The 27,824-nt window shown below is 31.2% G+C and overlaps 1 protein-coding gene across 4 annotated transcripts; it reads right to left on the minus strand.

The window, feature by feature from the left end:
- Positions 1-4,116: 4,116 nt before the first annotated feature.
- On the minus strand, positions 4,117-11,675 carry LOC18041888 (protein ZINC INDUCED FACILITATOR-LIKE 1). Of its 4 annotated transcripts, none has more exons than XM_024183145.1 (18): positions 11,571-11,675; positions 11,226-11,415; positions 10,518-10,558; positions 10,104-10,164; positions 9,871-9,973; positions 9,642-9,744; positions 9,502-9,555; positions 9,353-9,415; positions 9,194-9,243; positions 9,028-9,103; positions 8,083-8,280; positions 7,537-7,624; positions 6,479-6,564; positions 6,245-6,352; positions 5,418-5,462; positions 5,232-5,320; positions 4,670-4,713; positions 4,117-4,454 (listed from the first exon to the last, which is right to left on the minus strand). In XM_024183145.1, the coding sequence occupies exons 2-18, from the start codon at positions 11,383-11,385 to the stop codon at positions 4,363-4,365; spliced, it is 1,461 nt and encodes a 486-aa protein (XP_024038913.1). In that variant the 5' UTR covers positions 11,386-11,415; positions 11,571-11,675; the 3' UTR covers positions 4,117-4,362. The 4 variants fall into 4 exon arrangements, with proteins under 4 accessions (XP_024038913.1, XP_024038914.1, XP_024038915.1 ...); XM_024183146.1 differs by having other exon boundaries at positions 11,567-11,675; XM_024183147.1 differs by having other exon boundaries at positions 11,563-11,675.
- Positions 11,676-27,824: the final 16,149 nt, after the last annotated feature.

Genomic DNA, 27,824 nt, shown 5'->3' on the forward strand with positions numbered 1-27,824 from the left:
TCATTTATTTGATCTCATGGCTTGTTTCGCAATTTCATCTGAATTATTTAGAATGGGTCAATCGGCTTACGGTTAAATTTGGAATGCAATTTTAATGATTCGTTCAGACTTTTGTGGACAGATTTTGCATCATTGAATGTCTTCTAGTCTAGTTTAATTTGAGTATTTTTTTTCTTTTTTTCTTTTTTTGAGAGTTCCCCTTGTTTTCTAAAATTTTATAATTCCTTGCATACTTTGTATGATAAAATTTCATTAAAAGCCTGCATATTTTATAATTCCTTGAAAACATCATTGCTGTTCTGTTATTTTAGTTTGTTCATTTAGTTTGGTTTGCTTCACACCTATCTTTCTTTGGAAATTTTTTTTTTTTTTTTTGATGATCTTTCCAAATGCTCTTCCCTATGAACACATAATTAAGAACAGCTGAAAATCATTCATCGGATAAAAAATTAAAAATAAACAAAATCTAATCAGAGCATTATGCCTAGTACAAATCCTTAAACCATCAAAGCAAAACTCTTCGCCATGAAAAACTATATTGTGGAAATATTGTTTGAAAACGTTGGATACCAAGAAAGGGACTAATTTGGTCTAGTTTTATGAGAAGTATAGAAGAACGTTGTTTTCTCTGTTTTTCCTGTTAGAACTCTTTACTCTGTGATTGTAGAATGTCTGGATACTGATGAAGATTCAGGTAACTCTTCTCCTGTGCGTCATTTGAAATAAGTTTTTTTTTTTTTTTGGTAATATCTCCTATTGGGTTATAGTTCATACAAAGAGAAATTCTTAAATCAAGCCGGATACTGCTAGAAACAAGTGGGAAGTAGGCACTGATAAAATGGTTAATCCTGTCCAGACTTAATCATTGAAGCAACTCCAAACTGGACTCCATTTTAAATATCTTGACATTCTAAGACTATTTTACAAGCATTTAAGTCTGTTCCCATGATCATCTATATTTTTTGGGAATCTAACAGAATTGGTGGTTTTCCATTGCAAGGAATTGTAACATCCGTCCACTACAGCAGAAAGTCTAGTGCGGCTCGTATCAATGAAGGTAGCTGGATGCAGGGCAATGACAGAGGTGGTAATAGGTGACGGAGAAGAAGATGGAGCACCAAATTTACTTTAAATTAATGAATGAAAGAATTTATTTTCTGCTGTTGGAGGAGTCGTCATCTCTCTCGACATAGTACGATGTGTTTTGATCCCATAGGCTTTTTAATATATTACCTTGTGTTGTTTGATCTCTAGGTTTATTTTATCGTTTCATCTTATTATTTGCAATGCGTCAGTTGGTTTATTTGTTAATTTTGGAATGAAGTTGATGCAGCTGATGGTTGCATAGGATGAGCAGGATATCACTCCTAGATCATAACTTGAGCGGGTATCTATTCGGCAAGAAATTCTGTTTATTTCATAGTTATTTTACAAAGTTTAAGATATTTTCTTTTTTTTTTATTATTTTCAATATTTTTATATTTTTTTCTCTAAATATAAGATTTTAAGTATGATTTATTTTATTTTTCTTATTTCAGTTAGGAAAACGTTATTATGTAATAATATTTTAAGTTTGCCTATTTTGATAAATACATAATATTTAGAAATTGTGTAAAAAGCGTCCAATACCCTAATTTTGTTATTCAAACTTCTATTAATAAAATTTCAGACTTTTTAAAAAAATTTCTCTATGTTTTCAATCTCAACATCTATGTTTCCCTTTCATCATAAGTTCTAATGTCTGGTTCTGAGCTAGCTTTATGTGCATATTATACATCATTGAAGGTCTTTTGATCTGAGTTATGATCAAAAAATTATGCTCGCTTCTGTCTGGTTGTATGAAAATTGTACAAAATAATATTCTTATATAATTTTTATCCTCCATTGTTACAGAATCCCCAAGCTTCGAATTTGTAAACTTTGAAAGCATGGCAGAAAACTTAGTACTTAATAAGGCTCTGGAATAAGACTCTTTATGGCTTCAATATTTTACTTAACATGAAATTTTCTTTCTAGGTAGCATCATTGTGAAGATAAATTGGGGTAGTTCTGACAAGTACTGCACAATTAATGTTACCAGCAATCAATTGGCGTGAGCACCAACAACCATTTTCATATTTAAGCCTTTAGAAAAGTAACACAAAATATGGCGAGTGGCAACCACTTCAAACAATCAAATTGTTGAAAGATTTTGAAAGCTTTAATTTGCTTGATATATATTTGAATATTTCACGGGGCACGTTGAGTTAGAAACGGTTGAATGTCATATTACTCCTAGTGCCTCCACGGAATTCAGAATGAAAAAATCATCTGGTTACCTGCACTTTAGTTTAAGCAGCTAACTAAGCTAATTAGCACCAAGTAATTCACAAACTAGTGAGAAATTTCATTAGTAAATTATCATACCTCTTATTATACAATAAACCAACCAATTAATTTAAACTTTGGCACATACAAAATTTGAAAAAGCTGAAAGCATGGAAATGTACTAAACAAACAAAAGAAAATATATTTACCACTGCTCTGTTTTGCAGAAGGAACAATCCACTCATTATAGACACCAGATGTTACAATTCAGGAAAAGTAAAAAAGAATTACAACAATTCTAATAAAAAAGACAAAATTATTTTATACATACTTGCTGATGGATAATATAACCTTAGTATTGTTGAAGATAGCAGCCATGACCATGACAAATCATCAGCTGAGCTCAGTGACACATTGGCATGCCACCTAAGCTACACCTATTTACCAGCTGATGCAACTTCAATGAGGTGGCAAAACTGCTACACAGAGAAATACCAGCACATGGAATAAATGGATGAAGATTCTGGAAGCATCATATCATTGGCTAATGATTGCTGGATTATTTTGTTTTATCTGAATTTGTTATTTTTAGCTAGCTGTCACTTTTGTTTTCTTATGTATAAATAGACGATGGTCTGTAAACAGAATTCAATTCAAGTTTTATTTCAATACAAGTTTCTGGTCTCTTGTGCTCTGCTTGCCAAAGAAAGCAATTCCTAAGGAATTTAAGTAGTATATGGATCAATGATTAGGATATCCACTTACAGATAAAACATTCTTCATCACAGAAGCACAGTTTATCAAAAAGGCAAGGCTGAACCCAGATAGCATTGCTATGTAAGTGTAACTTGTCAAAAGCAGTATCGATAAAACCTGTACATACATAGAAAGTTATGGGACCAAAACCATGAAGAAAAGTATTTTATAAACAGATATGTTTGAAACAAACTATCAAATGGTCCAAATGCCGCACGAGGTGTTCAAAATATTACCCCCTGCAATTCGTGTTATGATTATTGGCCCAATAATCCTCTCGACGTAAGGGTACAGAGTAAGTTGAAAAACAAGGAGAATGAAACCTATAGTAAGTTCAAAATGAGGACAATCGTCAAGCAGTTTTGTGGGGGTGATGCATGCGAAAGCAAGTACAGAAAACAAGTAACATTTTTGGTTTCGTAATAAGTTTGGTGCTGATCGCGCAATATTTCACATGCATATGCCTCGTGGTGTAAGAGAAGTTTGAGCACAAATATTTGCAGGAACTAAATTGGAATTATCAACAAATACCCCCAATCAACACTTTTATTGGTCCAAGTAAACCATTCAAAGCCCAAGGAGATTTGAAAACTTTTATATTGTTACTTTACTTTTAAGATTAATTTGGCAAAATAATTATTAGAAAATTATTGTAAACATATTAAACATTCTTTAAGTTGGTTGATATTAATTTATTTATAAATAATTATTAGTAAGATTGTTTGACAAATACAAAATATATTAGATCTTTTGTACTTGTGTTTATTGGTTAATTTGGTCATTAATATTTTTGTAAATAAATTAATTAATGTCAAGAATATCGTTATAAGAATATTATTGTAAAAGAAAATAAACAAATAAGGATAAAAATATAACATAATTAATAGTAAGAGTGTTTGATTTATTTTTTGAAATATAGGAAATAAGTAGTAAACACTTAAATCAAAATATAAGGAATAAACGAACATTTACTCAATTAATAAGCCCTAATAATTTATAATATTGATATTTGAGCGTACAGGAGTGAGGAGTTCATATCTACAATGAAGAGGCTCTAAACAATAATGAATGGGCACTCTATACCAACAAATATTAGTAACATTGTAAAAATGGCAATAAGAATAGCCTGTAATAGCTATTCAGCACAAAGAAAATTAGCAATAAAATCAACTGGTATGAGCACCATCATCATCATCACAAGTTTATAGCCGCCCCAAAAACTGATGTGGAACCCAAAAGAATCAATTTGGTTGAAGCATTCCCAAAACTTAAAATGGCTGAAAATTAAAAGATCTTCCCCTAGTCGTGGCGCTGAGCTAAAAACGGCTTGAATGTCATCAATACTCCAATTGCCTCGACCACATTTAAAACGAAGAAAACCATCTGGGAACCTGCACTCAAAATTTACGCAACTAAGAAATTCGATCTTCATAATATCCTAATGCAACATTGTAACAAACTTGGCACGCAAGTCTAAATCTGCGTCCTACATCTATGTCATCTCGGAAACCACACAATCAGTGCTCTATTTCAGGATATATTCAAGTTCACTTTTATAGTTTAGCCAACATGAGACTAATAATGAGAGTTTTCTTTGGCATCATACCTGGGAGGAAGGAAGCATCCAGACGCTTTTGTGCCCATGAAAATCTGCAAAAAGCCACATTATATAACCATGACCAATCAAATCATGTGTTACATTCTTTTTAAGAAAATAATATATCTTGATTTAAGGGTAAGCGAAATGACCAAAACAATTGTTTGCTTACAAACAGGCATCTCATGGTCTGTTTTATGATAGAAAAAGAGGGAAAATGCTATCTAACTACTCATTCGACCTTGAATAGTTTCTCAGGCTTAAAGAATCTATAAGACTCACATAATGCAACTGTTTAGCAAACCTAGGACAATAGTATAACTGAGCCTTAACTATAAAATTGGATATAGCTAACATATATAAAATTGAGATTCATCTCATATCTGGAGTTAAGCTCCCTTCCAACTAGGTAGAGTCTTTAATCATTACAGGACATATTGATAGTGTCTTTAATCAGTTCATGCTAGGAATGCACTTACGAGTTAATTTACATTGTCCACATACAGTTTAATCATTTCTAGCAGATTCATTATCACCTAAAACAATTGGGAGAAATCAATAGGACACTTACAGAGCACCTCCTCCAGCTGGACCAGCAGCTTTGAAAAGTGACATTCCAGTCATAGCAATTCCATTAGCAGCTCCTCTTTGATCCTGGTCCTGTTGAGCCATACGTTTTCAGATCAGCTCCTCTTTAGACGAACCATAACTTGACAAACCAGAAATGACAACTTAAAGTATAGGTTAAAACTCTTACCACTGCTCTGTTTTGCAGAATGAATAATCCAGTTATGATAGATACCTAGTTATAAAAAATCAAAAAGTTACTACAAACACTTATAAACAAGATATGAAGGCAATGATTTTAGAAATATGGAATCTGAATTAATTCAGAGCATTATTGACAGACTAAATCACTCCAATTTCTGAGTCCAGAAAGATGAAAAGACACTGTTCCAGACTTCTAGTGAGATCAATAAGTCGAGAATTAGCGGACCTCTCACAAACGTGAAATATGCTTCCTCATGCATGGATACATATTGTCCAATATAATTTTACTTTTTATAATTTATGCTCATTGTGCGATGAGTGGGAATTGCTCTGGAAAATGTTCCCATTTTCATAACTTATACTCATTCTTACTGCAATGAAACAACCAGCTAATCAACGTATCTAAGGGGACCATTTTCATAACTTATACTCATTCTTACTGCAACGAAACAACCAGATAATCAACGTATCTAAGGGGAATACATCCACTTTCTACAATCTATAGTTATCTAATTGCTACAGACCTATGCTCAGAAAGCATACCGAAAGTATAATTTAGTCATTCCAGAAGAATCACACCTCTTATTGACTAATCAACTGAAGTACAAATTACAGATACAGATGTCAAGATGTATAACCTAGTTATATTCCATTTAAGAGTGCAGGAATTATTTGACGAGGAAACAAGTAGTTTGTAAACATCTGACAATTAACCCCATTAATTTTCACCAATTAGAACTGCTTGATATCAGTAGTCAATTACTAGAAAATAGTTCACAGCATAATCATAGTCTAAGAAGTATATCAACTTACGGATAAAAGATTCTTCACCACAGAAGCACAATTTAACAAGAAGGCAAGGCCGAACCCCGATAACATTGCTATATAAGGGTAACTTGTCAAAAGAGGAATGGTCAATACCTGTAAAGAAGAAATTGCGTAACCAATAGCATAAAGAAAAAAGTTTTCAAACATATATGTTAAACTAACTAAATGCTCTTTCAAATAAAAAAACTAAATAAATGCTACACTGCGCTCAAAATTTACCCCTGCAATGCGTGCTACCATTATTGGCCCAAGAATCCTCTCCAAAAATGGGTATAGAGAAAGTTGGAAAACAAGGAGGCTGAAACCTGTTATTTCAATAAGAGGACCATTGTCAAGCATATTTGTAGAGCAATCCATAAATTTTAAAACTTAGAAAAGAGCACTTGAAGATACAATAATACAAATACAACCTATTATATAACTTAATCAACGTAGCAGAAGGATTAAAATACAAGGCCACTTAATCAAGCTAGTTTTGATTCCATGTCAAGAGCCACTTTACATAAAAGCTTAAGGCCATAAGTAAGGGCCCAATAATAGTATTTAAGCCCTAAAATTCAAAAAGAAAAGAATATAATAGTATGTAGACTCTAACAAGGTCCTTGTCTTCTCTATGCGACACCTTCCATGAAAAGAGATTCTGCCTTTTCACAAAGATTGTTCTCGTAGAATGTCAAGAAAGAGATGGTAAACGAAGAAATGCTGAAGGAAAAAGGGCTGACAATATTTCTTTCACAGAACTAAAAGGAAAGCTATTGAAGACAGAGACAGTGGCAGTTTTAAGGGTTCAAAACACATGGATTGAAGGGTTTCACTTTCACAGCTAAGATCAAAAGGCTAGTAGTTCACGTCAGTACAAGTGACTGATTTCCTTTTTTTTTTTTTTTTGTTTGACTCATCATGTGACTGATTCTTGATGATAGAATTCATCTTTTCAGTGACAATTTAGATTTGATAATTGCAGAGATTGGTGGTCAAGGAGTTAATTGTCTTTTTCGAGCAAGACAGAACAAAAGAACTAGCATGTTAACTACTCCTGTAATGTCTTTCTTCATTTTTTATTAATGTCCATCTTATCAGGTATCCATCTTATCAGTGATCTATCACAATAAATGCATCCGTTATCCATTAACAAAACATTGGTAGCACAGAAAATGCCTCCTCATAAGTGGTCTGCAAACCTAAGAGAGTTCGTTCGATTTGAATAGTAAAAAAAAATTAAAGAAAAATACAATAATCAATTTTAAAAGGCAGAATATGAGTGTCCACTTTTGTACCTGTTATAGCAAGAACTTCACCAACCATTTGAGTTGAGTAATTCAGACCTCCAAGCTTCTTAGGGCTGTTGGCCCACAATGAAAATATCTGTAGAAGAAAAAAAGTCACAACATTTAGCCGGTCTGATAATCAGTAAAAATAAAATGTACACAGATAGAAGAAAGATAACCAATAGAAATAGAAATATAGTTTCTTTGCATATGAAGCCCAGCGCAACTACACTAGTATTAATACCCCTTCATAGCTAGAAGCTTTGGATATGAAATAGTAGCATGAATGGTCATAAGAAATCAAATTTTGAAAGATTATGTAAACAGTGACAATATCCAACACATCACAAGTAGGACAAATACTTATAGCCATATATATGTTATTATCTAAAAATGGATGCAGACATACAGATCATTATTAAGGGCAGAACAAAAGGCATTTCAATTTTAACACTGATATTCATGGGGAAAAATGAAGAAAAAGACAACATCTTGATAACTAAGAACTAATTCAATGAATACGCCAAAAATATCTTAAATGAAGTAGAATTATACCTCTGAATAAGCCATATCATGAAGTGAGAAAACACAATAGACAATTATAGAAGACATTAAGGGCCAATTCTTTAAGAGGCTTTTCTTAGGTGTTGCCTCTCTTCCTTCTTCTTCTTTAACTTCTGCAGATGCAGATTCCAAAGCATCATATGAGACATCGCATGAATCATCATCATCATTGTGCCTGTGCAATGTCTCCTGCAATAACCAAACATATTTTAGGACAAACTGATAGCATGTTATGGTTTCAGATTAGTAAATATGAGACAAGCATGTGTAATACATACATTAATATGTCTCCAAAAACTCAACAAACAATGAACAAAGATGTTTTAAAATTTAATGGTTCTCTATAACCTTTCTAACCCCAAGATACCCATGGATCTTTTATGCAAATCAAAAATCAGGAACTTGAGCATAAATGAAGAGAAAACAACTTTTTTGGGCAATTATTGTAATACGTTAGAGAAATTGAGAATTAGAGGCTAAACACTCCCAAATATATTACAATTTTGTTCATGATTGTTGTAATATCAAAGATCTATGACTCTTGAGGAATAGTGAGAGGTGTGAAGATAGATCAGGCAAAGGTAAGGTATCAGAAAAGCAAATTCCTATTTAAAAAAGGTCATTGTGCATATAACTCCTACTGCACTCCTTTCAGTCCAGCATATACACGCTTTACCTCCTGAGAGACTCACAAAACATTAAGGCAGAGAAAAGTCACATCTAGCTGTCAAAGAAGAAGCTGACGGAGAATAACTTATGAGATCAACTTCAAACTCACACTAGTTATTACACATTCAGACAATCTTGATATTTATGAAAGAGTAACTTAATAGTACATCCCACTTAAGAAAACTAAATGGTCAAATCGACAATTCTATAGCCTGACAAATATTTGATAGATATTTCTCTAGAAATAAATAACAAAAATTAACATACCGGAAGCCAGAAAGCAGCAATGGTTACCCCAAAAGCAAAAAGTGATATGCAGAGACAAGGCAAGAAATAAGGAAATCTGCACAACATTTTCCAGAAGACCATCATCCCTAAAGAACCCTCCAGAAAAAAGTTCAAAAGAATAACTAAGCAGTAAAAATTCACTTACTTTCCAAACAGAGATTCGCTTGAAAATAAATTTGGAAATTTCTCTGCAGGCTGATTCAAAAATTAAGAGAAACATTAGAACTTTACTGCAAAAGGAGGAAAATGAAAAGGATGCAGCCACATGTATTTGCCAGCACACAAGATCAAAGCATTGGAGTACCTGAGCCAGAAAACCACCTAGTGCTGGACCAATAATCAATCCTATTCCCCATGCTGTGCTAACCTGAATCAATCACACATAGTTCTCAATTCTGACGCTGAAATAATTTTCTTTAAGATCTTAAATCATACATAGACCTGTAAGCTCACCGTTGACAGTCCTAAAGCTTGGTGCTCCTCACGGAATATTTCACATGCATATGCCTGGTCATGAAAGAAGTTAAGCATAGATATTCACAGGAAATCAGAAAACCAATGAAGAAATGACATACAGTACGAATTGTGAATACCTTTATTGGTCCAAGTAAGCCATTCAAACTCCCAAGAAGAAACCTTGTTAGTACAGCCATCCAAAAATTCACACTGAGCCCAAAGAGAGTGTTGAAAATAACCCTGAGACCATTTTAAGTCAGAACGTTGTGAGAAAGAATAGATCTGCAGTGTCTGAAAATAAAGTAATCCAGAACTAATTGCCGAAGTATCATTTTTCAGTTTGATATGAAAATAGCAGTCACTTACACTGAAGCAGTCCCCATTATTATAACAGGTTTTCTACCATAGCGGTCAGCCACTAATCCCCAGAAAACAGATGTCAAAGCTCTGCCAAACATAAATGAAGACCCTACAAGGTATCAAAAGGTTTGTTAGGATAAATTCTTGAAGAACTGAAAAATGATAATGAATGACGCTATAAGCACAGTAGTGTATTAGATTTCGTGTCATGAAAGAGAAAGAACAGAAAACAAGCTCACCCACATAGCCAGCATAGGAGCCAATATCTTCCTCTCTTTTCGCAATTTGAAAATCCCTAATCTGAAAATAGGTAATAAACAAAAAGACTACTTTAAAAGTGCAATCAATGATCAAATATGACAGATTAAGCTTTGTGTTCTTATATTTCTAGCTTCTCAAGCTAATAATTTCACATCTAATGTAGGGATCTCTATAAAGCATTGCAGCAGATTATATGAACCCTTGCATGAAACTAGAAGCAAAATCATTGAGAATACAATAAGACTAAAGTTGATCCTACTAAATGCGGAAAAGCCTGTCCAGGAAAAGAGATCAAATGTAGAACAATGACATTATTAAACTAATTATAGAAAAATATGAAACAGATTATCTCTTCTGCTCAGTATATAGAACAACAAAGCAGTTTAACTCACCATAAAGTACAGGAACGGGAAGAGTGATGATATCGGCAGCGCTGAAAAATTGAATAGAAGAAGGCCATAAGGGATACTATATACAAGATTAATCGCACAATGTAAGAAAAGTTTAACAGCTACTCAAACAAGTGATGCAGCAAACCAACCAAGTGCTGCAACAGGGCATTGAGCTCTTGCAATGATGAAGTAACAACCATAAACAAAAAGAGACACTACATTAAATCAACAACAGAACTTGTTTCCAACACTTTATGCAGTGTACACAACAATCACTCAATTAACTTAGCAAGCTAAAAAATTGTCATCACGGTGACTAGGAACCACCACCTTTCTGCTTAGCTTTTGTTATGCCAAACCCAGAGGAGTAATACCAACTACCTCCGTTAAGTTTTATAAGAACCTAATGGGTAGAAACTATCAAATTGAGGTAGAAATGCGAACTCAAACTCGAAGGAAATCGTTTTAATTCGCTTTATTACTCAATTAATCTCCTTCAATGAGCCCAATTCACTCACAACCTCTAAACCAACCACAATAATAATGCCAAAAGCACTACACTCCAAGAAACATGTAATGCAGAAAATAAAAATCACCGATCCCCTGTTTGACCAAAAAAATCATTAAAACTTGATAAATTTGCAAGATAAACCGGGGAAAAAAAGGAAAAAAGAAAACAGCCCTTTAAAGCAAAAAGCCAAAATTTACCAGTGCAAAGCACAATAATCCATATAGAAAACAGTTCCGTAATAGGCAAACCGCTTTTCGTCTCTTTAAGTTGATCAACTTTACACCCTGGGCAATTCTCATAATATCTCTTCTCGTTCTTCAAAAATGGTTCTCTCAACTTCTCCTCCCCTGCAGCCATTGAATCTCAGCTCAAGAAACTCTTCTGCGTCTGTCAAAATACAAATACAACTCATCAGCAGTTCATTAAAAATGGGTAACAATTATATACACATATGTGTCAGAATATGTTCGTATCGTCACGTCTCACATGGCATCTCATGCAAAAAAATTTAAAAAAAAAATACAACATACATACATACATACATAAAAAGAGAATCTCCTTCTCCTTGTCCTTCTCCTCCTTCTTCTTCTCACTCGCAGACGCAGATGATTTTGCTTTGTTACCGTGTGTTACTAAAAATGCATGCCATCTATTTAATACCAGATATGTATGTGTGTGCGCGTATTTATATATAACAAAAAAACGTGGCATCATGATTGCGCGGGGGGAACTTGTACTGACTGGTAACTTCTATGACTCATCCATCTCATTATTACTGTAATTTTGTGTTTACGATCTACTCTATTGTTTTGGGGTCAGTTTAGTAATATTGGACCTTTAGATAAATATTTTTAACTATATTTAGTAAAATATATTTTTAAAAATATTGTAATAGATTTTAAAAACATTATATGTTTTTAATAAATTTTATTATTAAACAGTTGTAAAAATGTAAATAATAAAAATAGATATTATGTTGAATAAATTTTTTACATATTTATAAACATATTATATATATATATATATATAATAATTGATAACTAAAATAAATCTTTTATTTTGTTATCTCAATATAATTAGTAATAACAATAATCTCTTTAAATTTAATAATTTTATTTTTCTAATTGAATAAGGATAATTTTATATTTTTATAATACACACAGAATTGTTTTAATTATGAATCTATATCTTAAAATCAAATTTCAAAATGCTACTCCTTTTTTAAAAAAAAAAAATTATCCGTTCCTTACTTTTCAAACTCTACCATAGGATGTGAGATTTTATTGAAAGTGATTTTTTAAAAAGTCTACAAAATACTAAAATAAGCTTTTAATTTTTTAAAATTGCTTTCGAACCTTCCAAAAGTAATCCCCAACAGGCTTTTAAAATTGTGTGACAAAAAATATTTATCTGAATTTTAATGTGATATTGAATTGGTAATTAGACAATCTAAAAAAAAAAAAAGAATTGTTAATTAGCCAATTTATTTATAAGTACCACATCAGATTAATTAGTTATTAATATTTTACATAATGCGACAGTTTTTATTGAAATATCATATCAATTAGTACTTAGTAAAAAAAAATATTGAGATCTTTTAAATTCAAATATTAAGATTCTAACGTTAGCATTATTGTGTAAAAAAAAAAAAAAACATGGCTAGTAATTGGCGAGGGAAAAAAAAATGTGGTGGTTACTCTTGTGGACCGTAGATGAATAAGTCGTATCAAATGTCAATTTGGCAATGACCACGCAAACAAAACATCCCCCTCACTATTAAAGCATAGAGTCAGACGTGTTTTTTGACTTTTTTTTTTTTTACAAAAAGTAAAATAAAAAAATTGGAGTCTCATGATTCTCATGCCTGTGATTCTATCAAATCGAGTTATATAATTTAATTTTAAAATTTGGTTTTGATTTTTTTTTTCTTTTCTTTATCACTCCGTGTTGAAAAAGTTGATGTTCAATTGAGGTCTAATTAATGGAGCATCCATTGAACGACCAGGGCGAAGACCTAGTGGTAGAAGTCACGCCGTCAATTTTGAAAACTTGAATTTGATCTCCAACGTGGGTTTATTGTCCTTTGAAATATTTGGATATGGTAAACATCTCTCTACTATTAGTGTGGAAGAAAATTTTTGAATAGATTTTTAAACTGTACTATGAATATATGTATGAAATTTTCTTAAGTTACAATAAAAAATTTCAGTGTAAAAATGGGTAACAGAGCCGTGGAGCCAAATGGGGCGGTTGATGAATTTTATTAGCTGTAATTTATATTAAATGTAATTTACGGAGACTATACTTGTATGGGTGTTGTGTGGTATCCCAACAAAATTGTAAAAATGTTCAAAAATTAATGGAGCAATTGCAAAGAGATGGGGGAGCCAATCAGCCAACTCATGCACATGCACGGCACTGACATCATTGCGGGCGTCAAACTCAAAACAGCCGTATGAAAAAAAAAAATCAATTGACGATGTGATGATAATAACAACATTATTTGGCTTTAATGCCACGAACCTGCCACGAACCGATCGGCAAGTGGAGGAAGCAAATTACGAATGAAACTCGCCATCGATTGCTTAAGTTAAAAGATAAAAAGAAGCAAAAACATAATTTGATTTTTTCACCAGACCGAGACCGGAACAGACGATTGAGAATAATCTACGTACCAATGGATATTTGGTCTAACGAAAAAAATCTTGTATTTATAATATTGAGTGTAAAAATTTAATTTTTTATAAAAGTATTATATAGGTTAGTTTCAGTGCTCACTCAATTACTAATTAATTGAGTGAGACAATCTCTCATTTATAAAATATGAGTGGAGTAGGCGCCCTTCAAATATTAGAAAAGGTTTAAAGTATATGAACAAGTATTTTAGTGGGTTAATATATAACGGTGGTTTTAATTATTTAGTATAATTATAAATATTATAATTATAATATCTTAGTTAATATCAGTAACAATGCGTATAACAAAATTAAAAAAAAAAATAATCTACGCAAAATATTATTTAAGGAAATAATGCTTTCTTTATCCTATCTTTGGTGGCGCCCAAATCGGCAAAACTAAAACGGCAATCAGACACTAGCACTACGGACAAAATAGCATTGCTGTAAATTATAATATTTATTAGGAGCTGGCTAAGTTACAGATTCTGTAACATACAGATCCAACTTAGCCAGCTCCTGATTGGTTAGCTAGCTACCAAACACAAATATTTGCATGCTTTTTCTCCATATGCCGGACAGGTGTGGTGCATGCATTGCGGGGTCCTATTTATTTATTTGAAAATCTAATTACTTACAAATAATTCAGGGGTCCACCAAGTAAAGTTCATAAGCATGTGTCAATTGTCCTCAATCTGACAAAACAATAACAATAAGAAAGTGGGGTTCAGTTATGTTACAACAGTAGTATCATACTACTTCTGTTGTCTTTTGTGACAAATTTCTATATAACTCCTTTCATTCACTTTTATTTAACATTTCTACCTGCATCCAAAGTTACATTTTAGTTAGCACCTTATGTAATATAATATTTATAAATATTTTACTCAATGTTGCCCATGTATCACGGTACCCCCATTTTACTATTTTCAAATTGAATCATTAACACGTTTAATTTAAAACCTTACACTCTTTTTAATTATAATTTTTTTAAATATTAGGTTATTTTTTATACTCATTATCAAATTTCATTTAACACTTTACACTCTTTTTATTTCAATTTTTTATACATATTATGGTACTTTTTTTCTTAATTGAATAGCTCTATTACAAAAAGTATTATAATTTTTCATACTCTTATTTTTATCTTGCTATTTAATTCAAGTATTCTTATTTTTTGGGTGCATTTGGTTCGTCATTATATGTTGTATTAAGTTGTATTTTATTAAACTTTATCACATTAAGTTACATTAAGCTATAATTTAGTCAAATATTTAATATAGTATGGATTGACATTATATTAATAAAAACTTTTTATTACAATATATGAAGGGAAAAAAAATCCTTTGATAGTCCAATAAAAAGTCCTTTGATAGTTTGGCTCATAATTTAAATAAGCTAACGATTCGAATTATACCTAATCATTCTTTATAAGTGAAGCTGTTTGTTGTTCTTGATGTTTCTCGCAAATTTGACTCAAGTGTGTACCTAACTGGTTTTTGCTATATTTGACCTCTAGGCTCGTGATTTTGTTAGTAATCATGTGCCATTCACTGCTATATTTTTAGTTAAGCCAATTAGATTTTCTAGGTTTTGTATGGTTCATCATGTAGTTCTTCATATAATCCTATACTTGTTTTACCCTGGTCTGGATTTGGTTAATTTTATTTATTCTTGGATATATTTTGCAATATTTATGGACTCATAGCATGTTGTAAGTTGCTACATATTTTGGCAATTACAATACAACATAATAATAATAATAATAATAATAATAATAATAATAATAATAATAATAATAATAATAATAATAATAATAGTTAAATTTATTAATAAAGAAATTTCAATAATTAGTAGATATAATTATTATTATTAGAAAATAGTAGTTATGATAATTAATTTGTTCCTCAACTACTCTAATGTTTATGCAAATAATGTGGCAAGTCTTGGTGTCGTGTTATTATTACTACTATTAATTACAATCATATGTAAATTTGAGCATCTAGAAAAACATAAATATGAATTAGTTTGTGTTTCCTCTTTCTTTTGATCAATGATATATTTCTACTTTATTCACCAGTTTTTACCAGAACAGAAGAACAATTAAGAATTACAAATTCATACGGGTTGGAATTACCATTGATTTTGCAATGAATTTTTATTATTAATTTGATTGTCTATATATTAAGCATAGACATCTAATTGCATAGTTTAGTTTATTCAAGTGGGGGAAAATTAATAGGCTAACGTGTGTGTATTCAAGTAGGGGAAAATTAGTGTGTATGTATGTAGCCACCGCTTGCTTTTTCTCTTTTAATTTGCTATTGCCAATAATAATTTATCATCTTTAAATGGGTGCTAAATTAATTTTATGTAGTATGGACTGAAATTATATTATTAAATTTTTTTATTATTATACATGAAGAGTAAAAAGTTTTACTAAATTATAGTCTAAAAGGTGAAGTAAATTTATTAAGCTAAACTATTCAAAAAAAATTATTAAGCCAAAAAAAAGACTCATCCCTTGGAGAAGAGCTTGCACCAAAGCCAGGTACCAAATCATCAAAACCAGCTTCGTTTTGCTTCGGACTCTTCGAATTCGAATAAGCTCCAACACCAAAACCACCCAGCAAATCATCAATTCAATCACTCTTCTCTGGTGGCGAGACAAATGACCCATAAACGTCGTCGCTTTTGGCCTTCTTCAATCCAAAAATATCATCACCATCATCGTCATATGTATAAGCATTAGAATCTGAAATCCCCGATCCCACAAATGTAGAACTGTAATCCAAAGACGAGCCATTACTAGAATTGATCGTAGAAGTATTGACGAAAAAGTTCATCGAATTGCTTTGAGATTCATTGTTACCGATGTTGGATTGAAAGAGATTATCATCGGGAAAGCCCCCACTAAATGAATTTTGATTTTATCTATATGATGAGGGTTTTAAGCCGGAATTCAAAGAGAAACTAAGGGCTATGCCATTGGAGGTGGGTTATTTTGATGCGGCCATTGGAAACATGAAATAGTGTAAGGTGCTAATTGAAATATTTGTATGGATGCAAATAGAAATTAATTTAATACTTGTGAGATAAATGTTAAATTAAAATGAGTGAAAGGAGTTATATGAAAATTTGTCATAAAAGATAAAGAAGTGGTATGATACTACTGTTGTAATGTATTTGAACTCGAGAAAGAGATTGAATTTAAATTTAATTTATTCACTTTTCTCGACATCCATCAGACATTTATGGAGCATAATTTAAAAATTGAGATCAACGAAACGACGAGATCTCTATTTGACTATTTCAATACATTGAAGAGATACCAAATATTACCAATCTCTACTTCTATACGAAACGGTGACGTAAATGAAAAAGAAAGCGTTTGGAATAACATCTCTTAACTTCACCGAAAATATTGTTGCCGAGTGAGGGCGGCGTCATTATCGATTCGCGGCACTGGGGCCAAACCAACAGATGATTGAGACTTGAGAGCGACAGAAACGGTCCCACCTTAGGAATTAATTAATTAATCAATTATATAATATCAGGACGTTACGGGCTTTGCCCGAATCCAAACAAAACGTACGACCTGCGTGTATTTAGAAAATGACAATTTTTTTTTTTGTTTTGACTAGGGATGGCAGTGGGAAGGGGAGGAGACCAATCTCTCCTCACGCGTCTGTCTCCCATATTTTACGTGTTTTCATATCTTCTCTTTGTCTCTGTTAAAAGTATTTGCGAAAATTTATATTCTCTTCCTAAATAATAATAGAAAATTTCTGAAAATCTCTGATCCCTAAATAATTAATATATATTTTTTTAATTTTAAGTTAATTATATTAAAATTTAAATTTAAATAAAAATAAAATTTAAAATATATCTTACATTAACATTGATTTATTACAAAAGTCACATACAAAATATAAATTATTAAAATAATTATCTTTGTTAATCTTGATAATCCTACAATAAAAAGAAAAAGAATTTACTTTTATATCGACAATAAAACAAATGAAATAAATTTAGATAATTAATATTTTTAATAAAATAAAATTAAAATTAAAACAAAAATTTTGGGCTAATAGAATCTATCTGGCATTTTTAATGTCCTAAATAAAAATTTAAGACTTTAATTAGTTAATTAAGCCTAAAAATTTAATAATAATATAAATATTTTGATATTTGTTATTTTTACCAATATTTATAATTTTATAATATAATTTAAATTTTATTAGTTATTTACTAGTAATTTAAAAAATAAAATAGGGGAATGAGGAGGGGATGGGGATTGCACTCCATTTCCGTCTCTTCTCCGAATAAAAAACTATGCAAAAAATTTTCTCCGTTCATTTTTCGAATAAAAAATTAGATATAAAATTATCCATATATCCTTCTCGAATGGAAAAAAAATCCTCAAAATACTCATCCCGTGATTTTGACCTCTCGATTGGGATTTGGCATTTGCGAGGAACCACATGTGTGGTTTAGTTTCCACATTTCGAAGAGAGAGCTCTTCATGACCACCACCAGCCAAGAAATTGCGCATCAACCACATGATTCGAAATTTCTGAACGTTGGATTTGAAGGGGACTGATGATTGTGTCTTTTTTGGTTATTACAAAATTGATAAGGCCATTTGAGCCACAGGATATCAGGATGGTCAATTAGCTAGTTTGGCAGATTTAGCAGTTGTGGGGCTTGCAACTTACAACGCAAGTAACGTATCAATATGCGTATCAGATATGTTTGATTTGCTTTTGTTTTTATCATAAAATAACAGAAACGAGTACATACTTCATTTTCTTAAAATGAAAATATCAGTAAAATATAAAAAAAATATAAATTTTAATATATTAACAGACAAAAAATACAGTTTTTAATATATTAATATATGATCTTTTTATATTTTACTTAAACTAATGATGTTCTCACTATGAAAGAACTATATAGATATTGAACTTGATAATATTTTATAAATCTATTACAATTTTAAATTTATTAAAATTCTAAATATATATACTTAATAGTTGTAATGCAGTGGACGCGTTTATTGAGTATTAGATCGAAAATCTATCCCCACAAATAATCAAATCCTACGGAGGCAAATAAAAATATGGTTGAAATTTAAAAAAAATATATTTTTTTGGGGGGAAAAAAAGACTTTGCGGGGCCCATTGCTCACATGGGCTCCTATGTTAATGTGATGAGTATTGGAACTAAATTAGGGCTTTTGAGAGGGTCTTGTCCGCTAAACCTTGAAAAAAAAAATTAAGAGAATTAACGAAGATTATTATTAACAGTTTGTTTGTTATTTGTTTAAAGTCTAAAAATTTATTAATTTTTTATTATAATTTTTTTTTTATAATTTGTGTCTGATTTTCAAACATTTACATCAGAATAGAAAAATAAATTTTTGTAACTACTGAATAAGAACTAAAAATATACTTATTTCCTAAACCATAAAACTTAATTTCTTATTTTTTTGGCTTGCACAGGCATAAATGTTAAATAACCATGTTTAAGACACAACTTTTATTCAGATATTAAAAAAAGAAGAATAAATATGGCGTTCAAACATTTATATTCAAACTTATTCAAACTTTAGTTAAAATCAAGTCTATTTAGATTTCAAAGAAAAAAAAAAGGAAAAAGGACACAGAGACCCCCAACGTTTGAATAAAGGACACAAAACTCCCTAATGTTTCAAAAAAGACACTCAAACCCTTATTCAGCTTTGCACAAAACGGTTCGTTTTGTGCAAAGTATAAAAGCCATTCACACGTGCAAGCAAAATGCCACACACGAACGCAACAAATCCTGCGTTCCTCCCATCTCTTTCTCTCGTCTCCCTCTTTTCTCCCCCACCACACAACAACACTCTCCCGTGTATACACAAGCTCGATATCAGCTCCGTTCTCCCTCACAACGCAGCAACAGTGACAGCTCTCTTGTCTCTCGCTTGAAGCATCTAGCTGGCTCTCTGGGCTCCGATCTCCCTCACTCTCTCGGCTCCGATCTTCCTCACTCTCTCAGCTCCGTTGTCCCTCATTCTCTCGATTGCAGCTGCATCGCTCTCTATCCCCCAACACAATCGGCTTAATTGATTAAAGATTAATTTGTAATTAAAGATGCAGACTGCTTAATTGTTAAAGATGAATTAATATGTTTTTGAGGCCTCATAGATTTTGAATGGTTATTGTTCTTGTTAAGGATATCGTGGTCTTCAAATTATTTTACAGAGCATATATTAATATGGTGATTAATGTTGATCGCTTTGCTTATGGTTGCTTGAATTTTGTTCTTACATTAGGGACCTTCTCAGTTTGGTTGGATTGGATTCTTCAAAATTGCTTATGATTGCCAACTCGCCAAGGACTGCAGCAATTGTTCCTTTGAATGGGAAGCTTTGTATCATTCGTAACATCATGAGCATTAGTATGATTGCTGCACTGCTGTGTGGTGGGGGATAAAAGAGGGAGAATGCAAGAGAGAGAGAGAGAGAGAGAGACAGGAGAAACGTTGCTGCACTCCTAGAGGATTTGATCCGTGCGTGTGTGGTGATGTTGCTTGCAAGTGTAAATGGCTTTTATACTTTTCACAAAACGAACCATTTTGTGCAAAGCTTTGTGCTTAGCTTTGTGTGAATATTGGTGCTGAAAAAATAAACACTACATAACTTATAAAGTTTGAATTCATTGTGTTCACATTGGGTGTAATTATCTTTTATAGATAATAAATATGGTACCTTCATTTTTTTTTCCTTCTTGCTTGTCAAAATGATATTATTAACTTGTTCAACTAATTTTTTTTAATTGGTTAAAATATATAGTACAATATAGAGATCTAAAATATATAGTACAATATAGAGATCTACCAAGAGTAATTTGAGATTCTATCCCTAATTATATTTGGGAAGATATTTATCCTTACCCATATTTATTGAAGAGAATACGTGTTAAGCCTCCTTTGTGGAAAGAAGATATGGTTTATGTCTTACTAAAGATTTGAACTTACGACCTCAACTAATAGCTAATGCCTTAGTGCCAATTTGTTTAATTATAGGAAAATTATTTGACGCCGTTACTAAAATTAAGGCATCAATGTCGTGATAAACATAAAATTTATAAATTACATATAAAATTAGTAAATAAAAGTTAAAATGCGTAAATTAATATAAAAATGATAAATTAGTGTTTTAAAATTATAAATAAAATAAATATTTTTTAAAATAACATAAATTTGTAAATTGATATTAAGTATAATACCATTAACTGTATTTACAACATCATATATACAAGAACATATTTTGTAATCTTTTTATATTTACAATGAAAAAAAGTTATATTTATTGTTTAAAAAGTCCTAAAATTTATATTTTTCATGAAGAGAAGAAAAGAAGATCATTGTTTTTTTATAAAATTCATCAAGTAAAGTCACCAAACTTCTATCATTTTGGTGCCAATAAGGCAATAATTTGCCACATCCTGGAACCTGGTACCGTAGTTCAGTTGTCGATTTCGACATATGTCAGATGTCCTTTCACTGGATGACAAGTTTATGACATTTATCACGTGACTACACGTAAGCATGATGCTTGATGGATATGGAATTTATAATTCCAACTCCTACAATTATTTATTTTGCTACGAAGAACAAAATTTGTTTTTTTTTTTTTAATTTATTGGGCCGAATTTATTAAAATATGTTTTTGAGTGTGCTATTCGATCCTCTTCATGTATCTCATCAAACCCCATCAACATTTTTTATTTTAATTACAGATTTATTAATAACTCAAATTACTAAATACACCAAATTTTGATTGAGTTAGTCAATACATTACTCCCTTATAATCGTGGAAGTTTATTTTTAGAGATTCTTGTGAGGGCTTATCAAACTTTATCATAATCTCCAAGCATTCAAACTCAAAACCAACAACTGCTAAGAACAAAGAGTAAATTGATTGTTTCGTCCTCTATCTTCCTAAGAAACTTTATCATGTGGGGAATGATTTTCTCATCTCATATCTATTTTTTATTTATTTATTTTATAGTAAGCACAAATAAATAATTTTAGTAAATTAAAAATTATAGACTTAACTAAAATTATTATCATATTATAAACTATATAAATGATTTAAAAAATCACTAAAAAGTTGAAATAATATCTTGAAATAATATCAACACTAAAAAATATTTGAAGAGAGCAGCACCTTGAGAGTTAAAAGAAAACATCACACTTTAGGGTTGAATCAAAATTATAACGTAGGGTTTTCTTTTAATTATAACATATTTATATTAAATGAAAAGAAAATTATTAACCAACATGAAAATTGATAAAGCAAAAATAATTGAACAAAAATTAAAAAAAAAATTCATATATAATGGGGATTGAGGTGAGGATGGGTGAGAAGTACAAAACCAAACCCCACCTTATTTAGAATTTCGAGATTGTTTTTCTTTCATTCCCCATCTCATTCCAAAAAATTATTCAAAATTCACCCTATTTGGGATAGGGCCCCATTGGGCTCCAAACCCATGGATGATTTTGTCTTCTCTAGGAATCCAAATAGGGAATATGCATTAGAATAAATCATTTACTTTATCCGTAGGAATCAAGATTGGAATGAACTATAATATCATCGATGTTTACTTTGCTTTGAAATTAGATAGATTGTTTGAAGTCAATAAAACGACCTTCATTGATTATTATCATTATTTATTATAATAATTTTGATTACTATTATTATTCAAAATAAATGTTGATAATAATAATAATAATAGTTTTAACAATAAAAGTAATAATGATTATTATTATGGTTAAAATTATCATCATCGTCATCATTATTATTAACAACAATTGTAAGAATAAGAATAAAAACGATAACAATAATATAATAGTAGTTTAATTGAGGACAAAAGTAGAATTATGAAATATAGGTGAAAGTATGAGAACTTGATTCTCAAGCCTTCACTAGAATCAAGTACTTATTCTTTAATTCAGAAAACATGTGGACTCACATGTTTCATTATGATTTTCACTTTTAGTTTAACAAGTAAAAATCATCAATTATTCTCATTCTAAATTCCAATCACCCAATCCCCCAAGTAAATGCATAATAAGTCCATCTCTTATCATATAATCTATTTTCGGTTTAATGAAATTCTAGTGTGCTTTTTTTAATTTAAAAGTAATAACAAAAATGTTGCTAATGAGTTGAATCTTCATCATCTCATTTAATAAATGAAACAAATAGTTGAGTTCACTAATTCATATTTTCTTATATGATTCATTGGTTTATTATGAGAATTTGTTTAATTAAGTTACTTATTACCTTTTTAAGTTTCATAATTGAATCATGAAAAAATAAACAACAAGAAAAGCGTGGCAGTATGATGTAGGACACCCTAGTCTTAGTAGGAGTATAAATTTAATGTCCTTTTTTCTAGTTCCATTAAGATTTAATTTTTTTTATTTTTTTATTTAAGTCGTATTCTTTTACTTTTAAGGAATCATAATTTTATTATAAATAAGATAATTTTAATTAGTATAAATAGACTTGTTGTACTTGTTTTTTCATATAAATTTCTCAATTAAGAATATTCAGTATTTTCTCGATTGAGATATTTTCTCTTTTGCGAGAGCCATTTTTCTTGAGTTTTCAAGACGTACGTTATAACGAAATCTAGTATCACTTCTGTTTTACGACAAGTGATATTAGAGTCTTTCTCTGTAGCAAGCAGAACTTTCCTAATCGCCAACCACCCTTCATTCACATATCCCTCCCCCACCATCCATTAATTCCATCAAGTTAAAAAAAAACATTATAAACCCAGCAAAATCCAAAACCACCGTCACTGCCCTTGTGCTTGGCTATCGTCAACGCCGTTCTTTATCTTTTCTGTCAACCTCCACCACCATTAGAACCAGAAGAAGCCGATCATCAAAACCGGACCATCTTACCATCGATATGCCGCTTTAGCCACCAGAAACACACCAAAACTGCTACCAAACTGCCGCACGAAACCCCAGTCGATCCACCGTAACCTACCTCGATTCACCAGCCTCCACCACCAGCAATTCGTTCACCATCATCAGGCCCACCATTCCAGCCCACTCCCGCTGTTCACCGCTGGCCGGTTCACTAGAAATCGAAACCAACCCCTAATCGCAAATTCAATTCAATTTTCCGATCAATCTACAACGATTCGAGACAAACCAACACCACCATCACCCTCAACACCATCAAATCTTTCAAATCCACCTATCCTAGCCCAATTTTCCAAACACTATCACCGACAACACAAATGTTTGCTTATTTATAATTTTGTCCCATTACTTTTCTTAAATTACATTATTACCCTATAAATTTCAGTTCTTTTAAATACCCAAAAAAAAAAAACAAAAGAAAAAAAAAGAAAATTCACCAAAAAAATGGTTTATAGAGAAAGCAGTACTTCATTTAAGGCTCGAATTACAAAAGAGATAGAGCGACTCGAACAATCCCAAACTCATTCAGGAGAAGCATGGCGCGAAATAATGACAATCCTATAGTCAATACAAACTCTTATTACGGCAATAGAAGAATCATTACTTGACGTGATATAAGAATTAAAAGAGATTAGACTAGCCCAAAGAGGTAATCAAGATGCAAAGGGTATTGACATTGTTGAGTTAGGAAATAATTTTAGTGAGCAAAAGAAGACCAATTGAATAAAGGAAATATGTAGCTCCAGTAGGAATACAAAAGCTTCTCCACCTTTTCCAAGTTTCGACGATTCAAATGAAGAGAAGATAGAAGATGCGCGATGAGAAACGCATCAGATTGACTATCACATCAAAATTGATCTCCTTTCATTCAATGGGCAACTAGGCATTGAAGACTTTCTTGACTGGTTATCAGATGTTGAACGATTTTTTGAAACAATGGACTTTTCGGAATCAAAGAAAGTCAAGATAGTAGCTTATAAACTTAAAGGCACTGCTGCAGTTTGGTAGAACAATATACAAACTTCTTGTGTGCCACAAGGAAAATAAAAGGTCAAGACATGGTATCGCATGCATCACATCCTAAGGAAAAGATTTTTACCTCTTGACTATGTACAAACTTTATTTCGTTTGCTAGGCCCTAGCAATTTAAGAGATTAAAATTTAGCGAAATTTCAAAACCAAATTGAATTTTTTTAAAAAAAATTGTGTTTACTACTTTCATCATATTAATGAAAAAAATTAAATAAAAGTATACGCATTATCTTCAGTCTAGAGAAAATCACACCCACATAAATCAGTTAAGTAAAATCATATAAAATGATCAATTATCATAGCTACATTAATCAAGCCACTTTTAAGAAAAATATGTCAAGCCCCAAAACTTCACTGTTAAGTGTGACTTTCTAAAAAAAAAAGTATACCCCAGAAAGACTGTCACTCTAAAACGTAGTAAATTGAGAAAATAGTAAAATAATGCCACACGCTCTCACCAAGATGAAAAAATAATGCCCACAACTTAGAATGAAATGATCTCAAGTGCAAGGAATTACTAGCAAAATATATTTTTATTTTTATGCATCACCACATCATTTAGTTCATATTACTAGTTTTTACTTCAGACTATAGTTCCCTAAAATCGAGAAAGACTTTCATTAGGACATAATGTAAGCTAGGGTCATGGCTAACAAAAAAGGGTAATAGGAAAAATAAAAATATATGTTTGAAAAATAGGAGATTTTTTTTTAGATTACAAGGTGCTTGGAATTTTTTTCTTTTCTTTTTTTTTCATTTTATTTATTTATACATATCCTCTCTTTTTTTTTATATTATGAATACATAATCATCCCTATTTTTAAACATAATTGGGTGGTGAAAAATATAAAACATAAGGTGATACTCCATATTGAAGTGGGATAAGATGATAGATTATCAAAGAAAAAATTTTTTTTAAGGCTCAAAGGGGTGAACTATGGATACTTTATAATAGGGTTGGCTAGAAAGGCTCAAACGGATCAAAGATGACCTTCTGTCATCTTTTAGGACTCTAAATAATTTTCATATCCACTAGTTCAATGGACTTTTAGATGCGACTGCACAAACTTTCTTTTTTTCACCTTTTTTTTAACTTTAAAGAAAATATAGAGATCTTATACAATAAATTGTTAAGCTGTATAGACAAACATGGTTACTCTCTAATGATAATATGTTCAAAAACTCACTTGAACTTTTCATAACATATGGATTCCTTGAAATGCCTTAATCTCATCAAATTTCTCAATTTACGTTTCAACATGCATAGGGGAAAACATAGTGTAACATAACTCAAGACTAAAGATAATACAAATAAAAAAATTTGAAAATCATCATGTTATCCAATGTTAAAAGATCACATCGAAAAATAAAACTCTTTTTTTTTAGCTAAAGAAGACACTAAAAAATTGGAATTGATTGCATAAACTTAAGGGAGGTGATTAAGAGAAAAAGAAAGAAAAAAGAAGTTAGAAAATAATTTTTTTAAACAAAATACTAAAATTAAGAAGATACGTTTCTAGAGACACTACATTCTATATTCTGCTATCTTCAACTCAAATTTTTATTCAAAGTTAGTCTTTACAACAAAAATTAGTAAAAACATCACCATGATTTAGACAATCCACAACTATCAACTATTCCCTCCCTCCAACCTGAAGGAAACATTGTCCACAATGTCTAAAAAAGAAAGGAGTAGAATTCAGAAGACATCATCTGGCCATTGCTGGAAAATATTTATAAATAGATAGTTAAATCTAATTTACACTTTTTACGAGGGTTACTGCCATCATCATCAGTTGCCCAATCCAACGTCAAAGTCATGAGATCTGGCTCTAGTTTGTGAGCTTGCAAAAGATCAAGTAACTCGTTGACAGTAGGAGCACAAATAAAGATTTTTTCGCTGAGGGTCGAACATGATTAAGAAATGCTATTAAGTCATCATAAAAGTTAATTAATATTTAACAAACCGATGAATTTTTCATGGATATTCAAATGGGCCAAAGAAGCAAATTTAATTAGTGCCTCTAAAGTTGCACGATCTCCTGGCAAGAAAATGAAAGTGTCAGCATGATTTAACATTTTAGATATTCTTTCTTACATGTATGAGACAACTAATTTTTCTCCATTTGGTGGGTCTGGTAGATATCTTAAAGGTTTTAAGGCTTTTGTAATAATACCTAGCACTTGGCTTCCTCAAACGAAAGTAGCGTCAGAAACAAATTTTGATAACCCTCGATCACCTCCTTCATATACAAGATGTAGTTGTCTCTCTACTACAGCACGACCAAGATCTATGGCTGTCTGAACGAACTCCTTATACTTTTCATAACGAAATTCAAAAAACACACAAATGTTCTTAAGTTGTCTGCTTGAAATTGTTGCCATTAGAACAATTCTAAAAAAGAAACAATTTGTGGGTGCTTGAAAAAAAGCTCCTATTTAAGGATCTTGGTGACGGACATAATGATACACATCTGTAAATGGGATGATGTGTTTGTCAAATGACGGGTGAAGCTTTTGGCTCAATAATTCAAAGGCAAACAGTGAAAAGAAAAAGCAAACAATGATTACATATAAAATCACACACAAAATAATAATAATAATAATGCAAAAGATAAAATAAAAGGATATTTACTAGTAGTTGTGATTGTGGCTTACATCTTCCTCTAGTTTTATGTCCAGTAACAGTTTGAACGCCCTCTATAGGTTGAGGATAGACTTCTCATCTAGTTTTCTTAAAAATTGGCAAATATGGTCTTTTAGAGTCATATTCCCAAGACTAAATTGTGCACTTTCCTTTTAGAACAACTTCCATAAATTATGAATTTCATGTTGAACATATCCGTTCGGATGTGTCTCAAAAGATCGTAAGATATCATCCAACAATTCTTTACTCATGTCATCTTTAATGAATTTGATTTTTATCTTCACGATTTACAAAAATCATTCTTAAAGTTTTACAACGTGGTTTTTTGCAAGTAAGCCTTACACAATTAGGACATTTAGAGCCAAGCCGCTTTGCTATTCTTTTTTTACCAAATGTACTTTTATCAAAACCAGGCATGTAGAAAATAAATGGATTAGAAAACTCAC

Source organism: Citrus clementina, unplaced genomic scaffold (assembly GCF_000493195.1).
Source record: "Citrus clementina cultivar Clemenules unplaced genomic scaffold, Citrus_clementina_v1.0 scaffold_5, whole genome shotgun sequence".
In the NCBI taxonomy this organism is placed as follows: Eukaryota; Viridiplantae; Streptophyta; class Magnoliopsida; order Sapindales; family Rutaceae; genus Citrus; species Citrus x clementina.

Coding starts and splice junctions, on each gene's coding strand:
- LOC18041888 (XM_024183145.1), bottom strand. CDS start 11,385: ATGGCTGCAGGGGAGGAGAAGTTGAGAGAACCATTTTTGAAGAACGAG. Junction 9,556..9,641: donor GCTTACTTGGACCAATAAAG/GTATTCACAATT, acceptor TTTCATGACCAG/GCATATGCATGTGAAATATT. Junction 6,565..7,536: donor TGAAGTTCTTGCTATAACAG/GTACAAAAGTGG, acceptor TTGAAATAACAG/GTTTCAGCCTCCTTGTTTTC.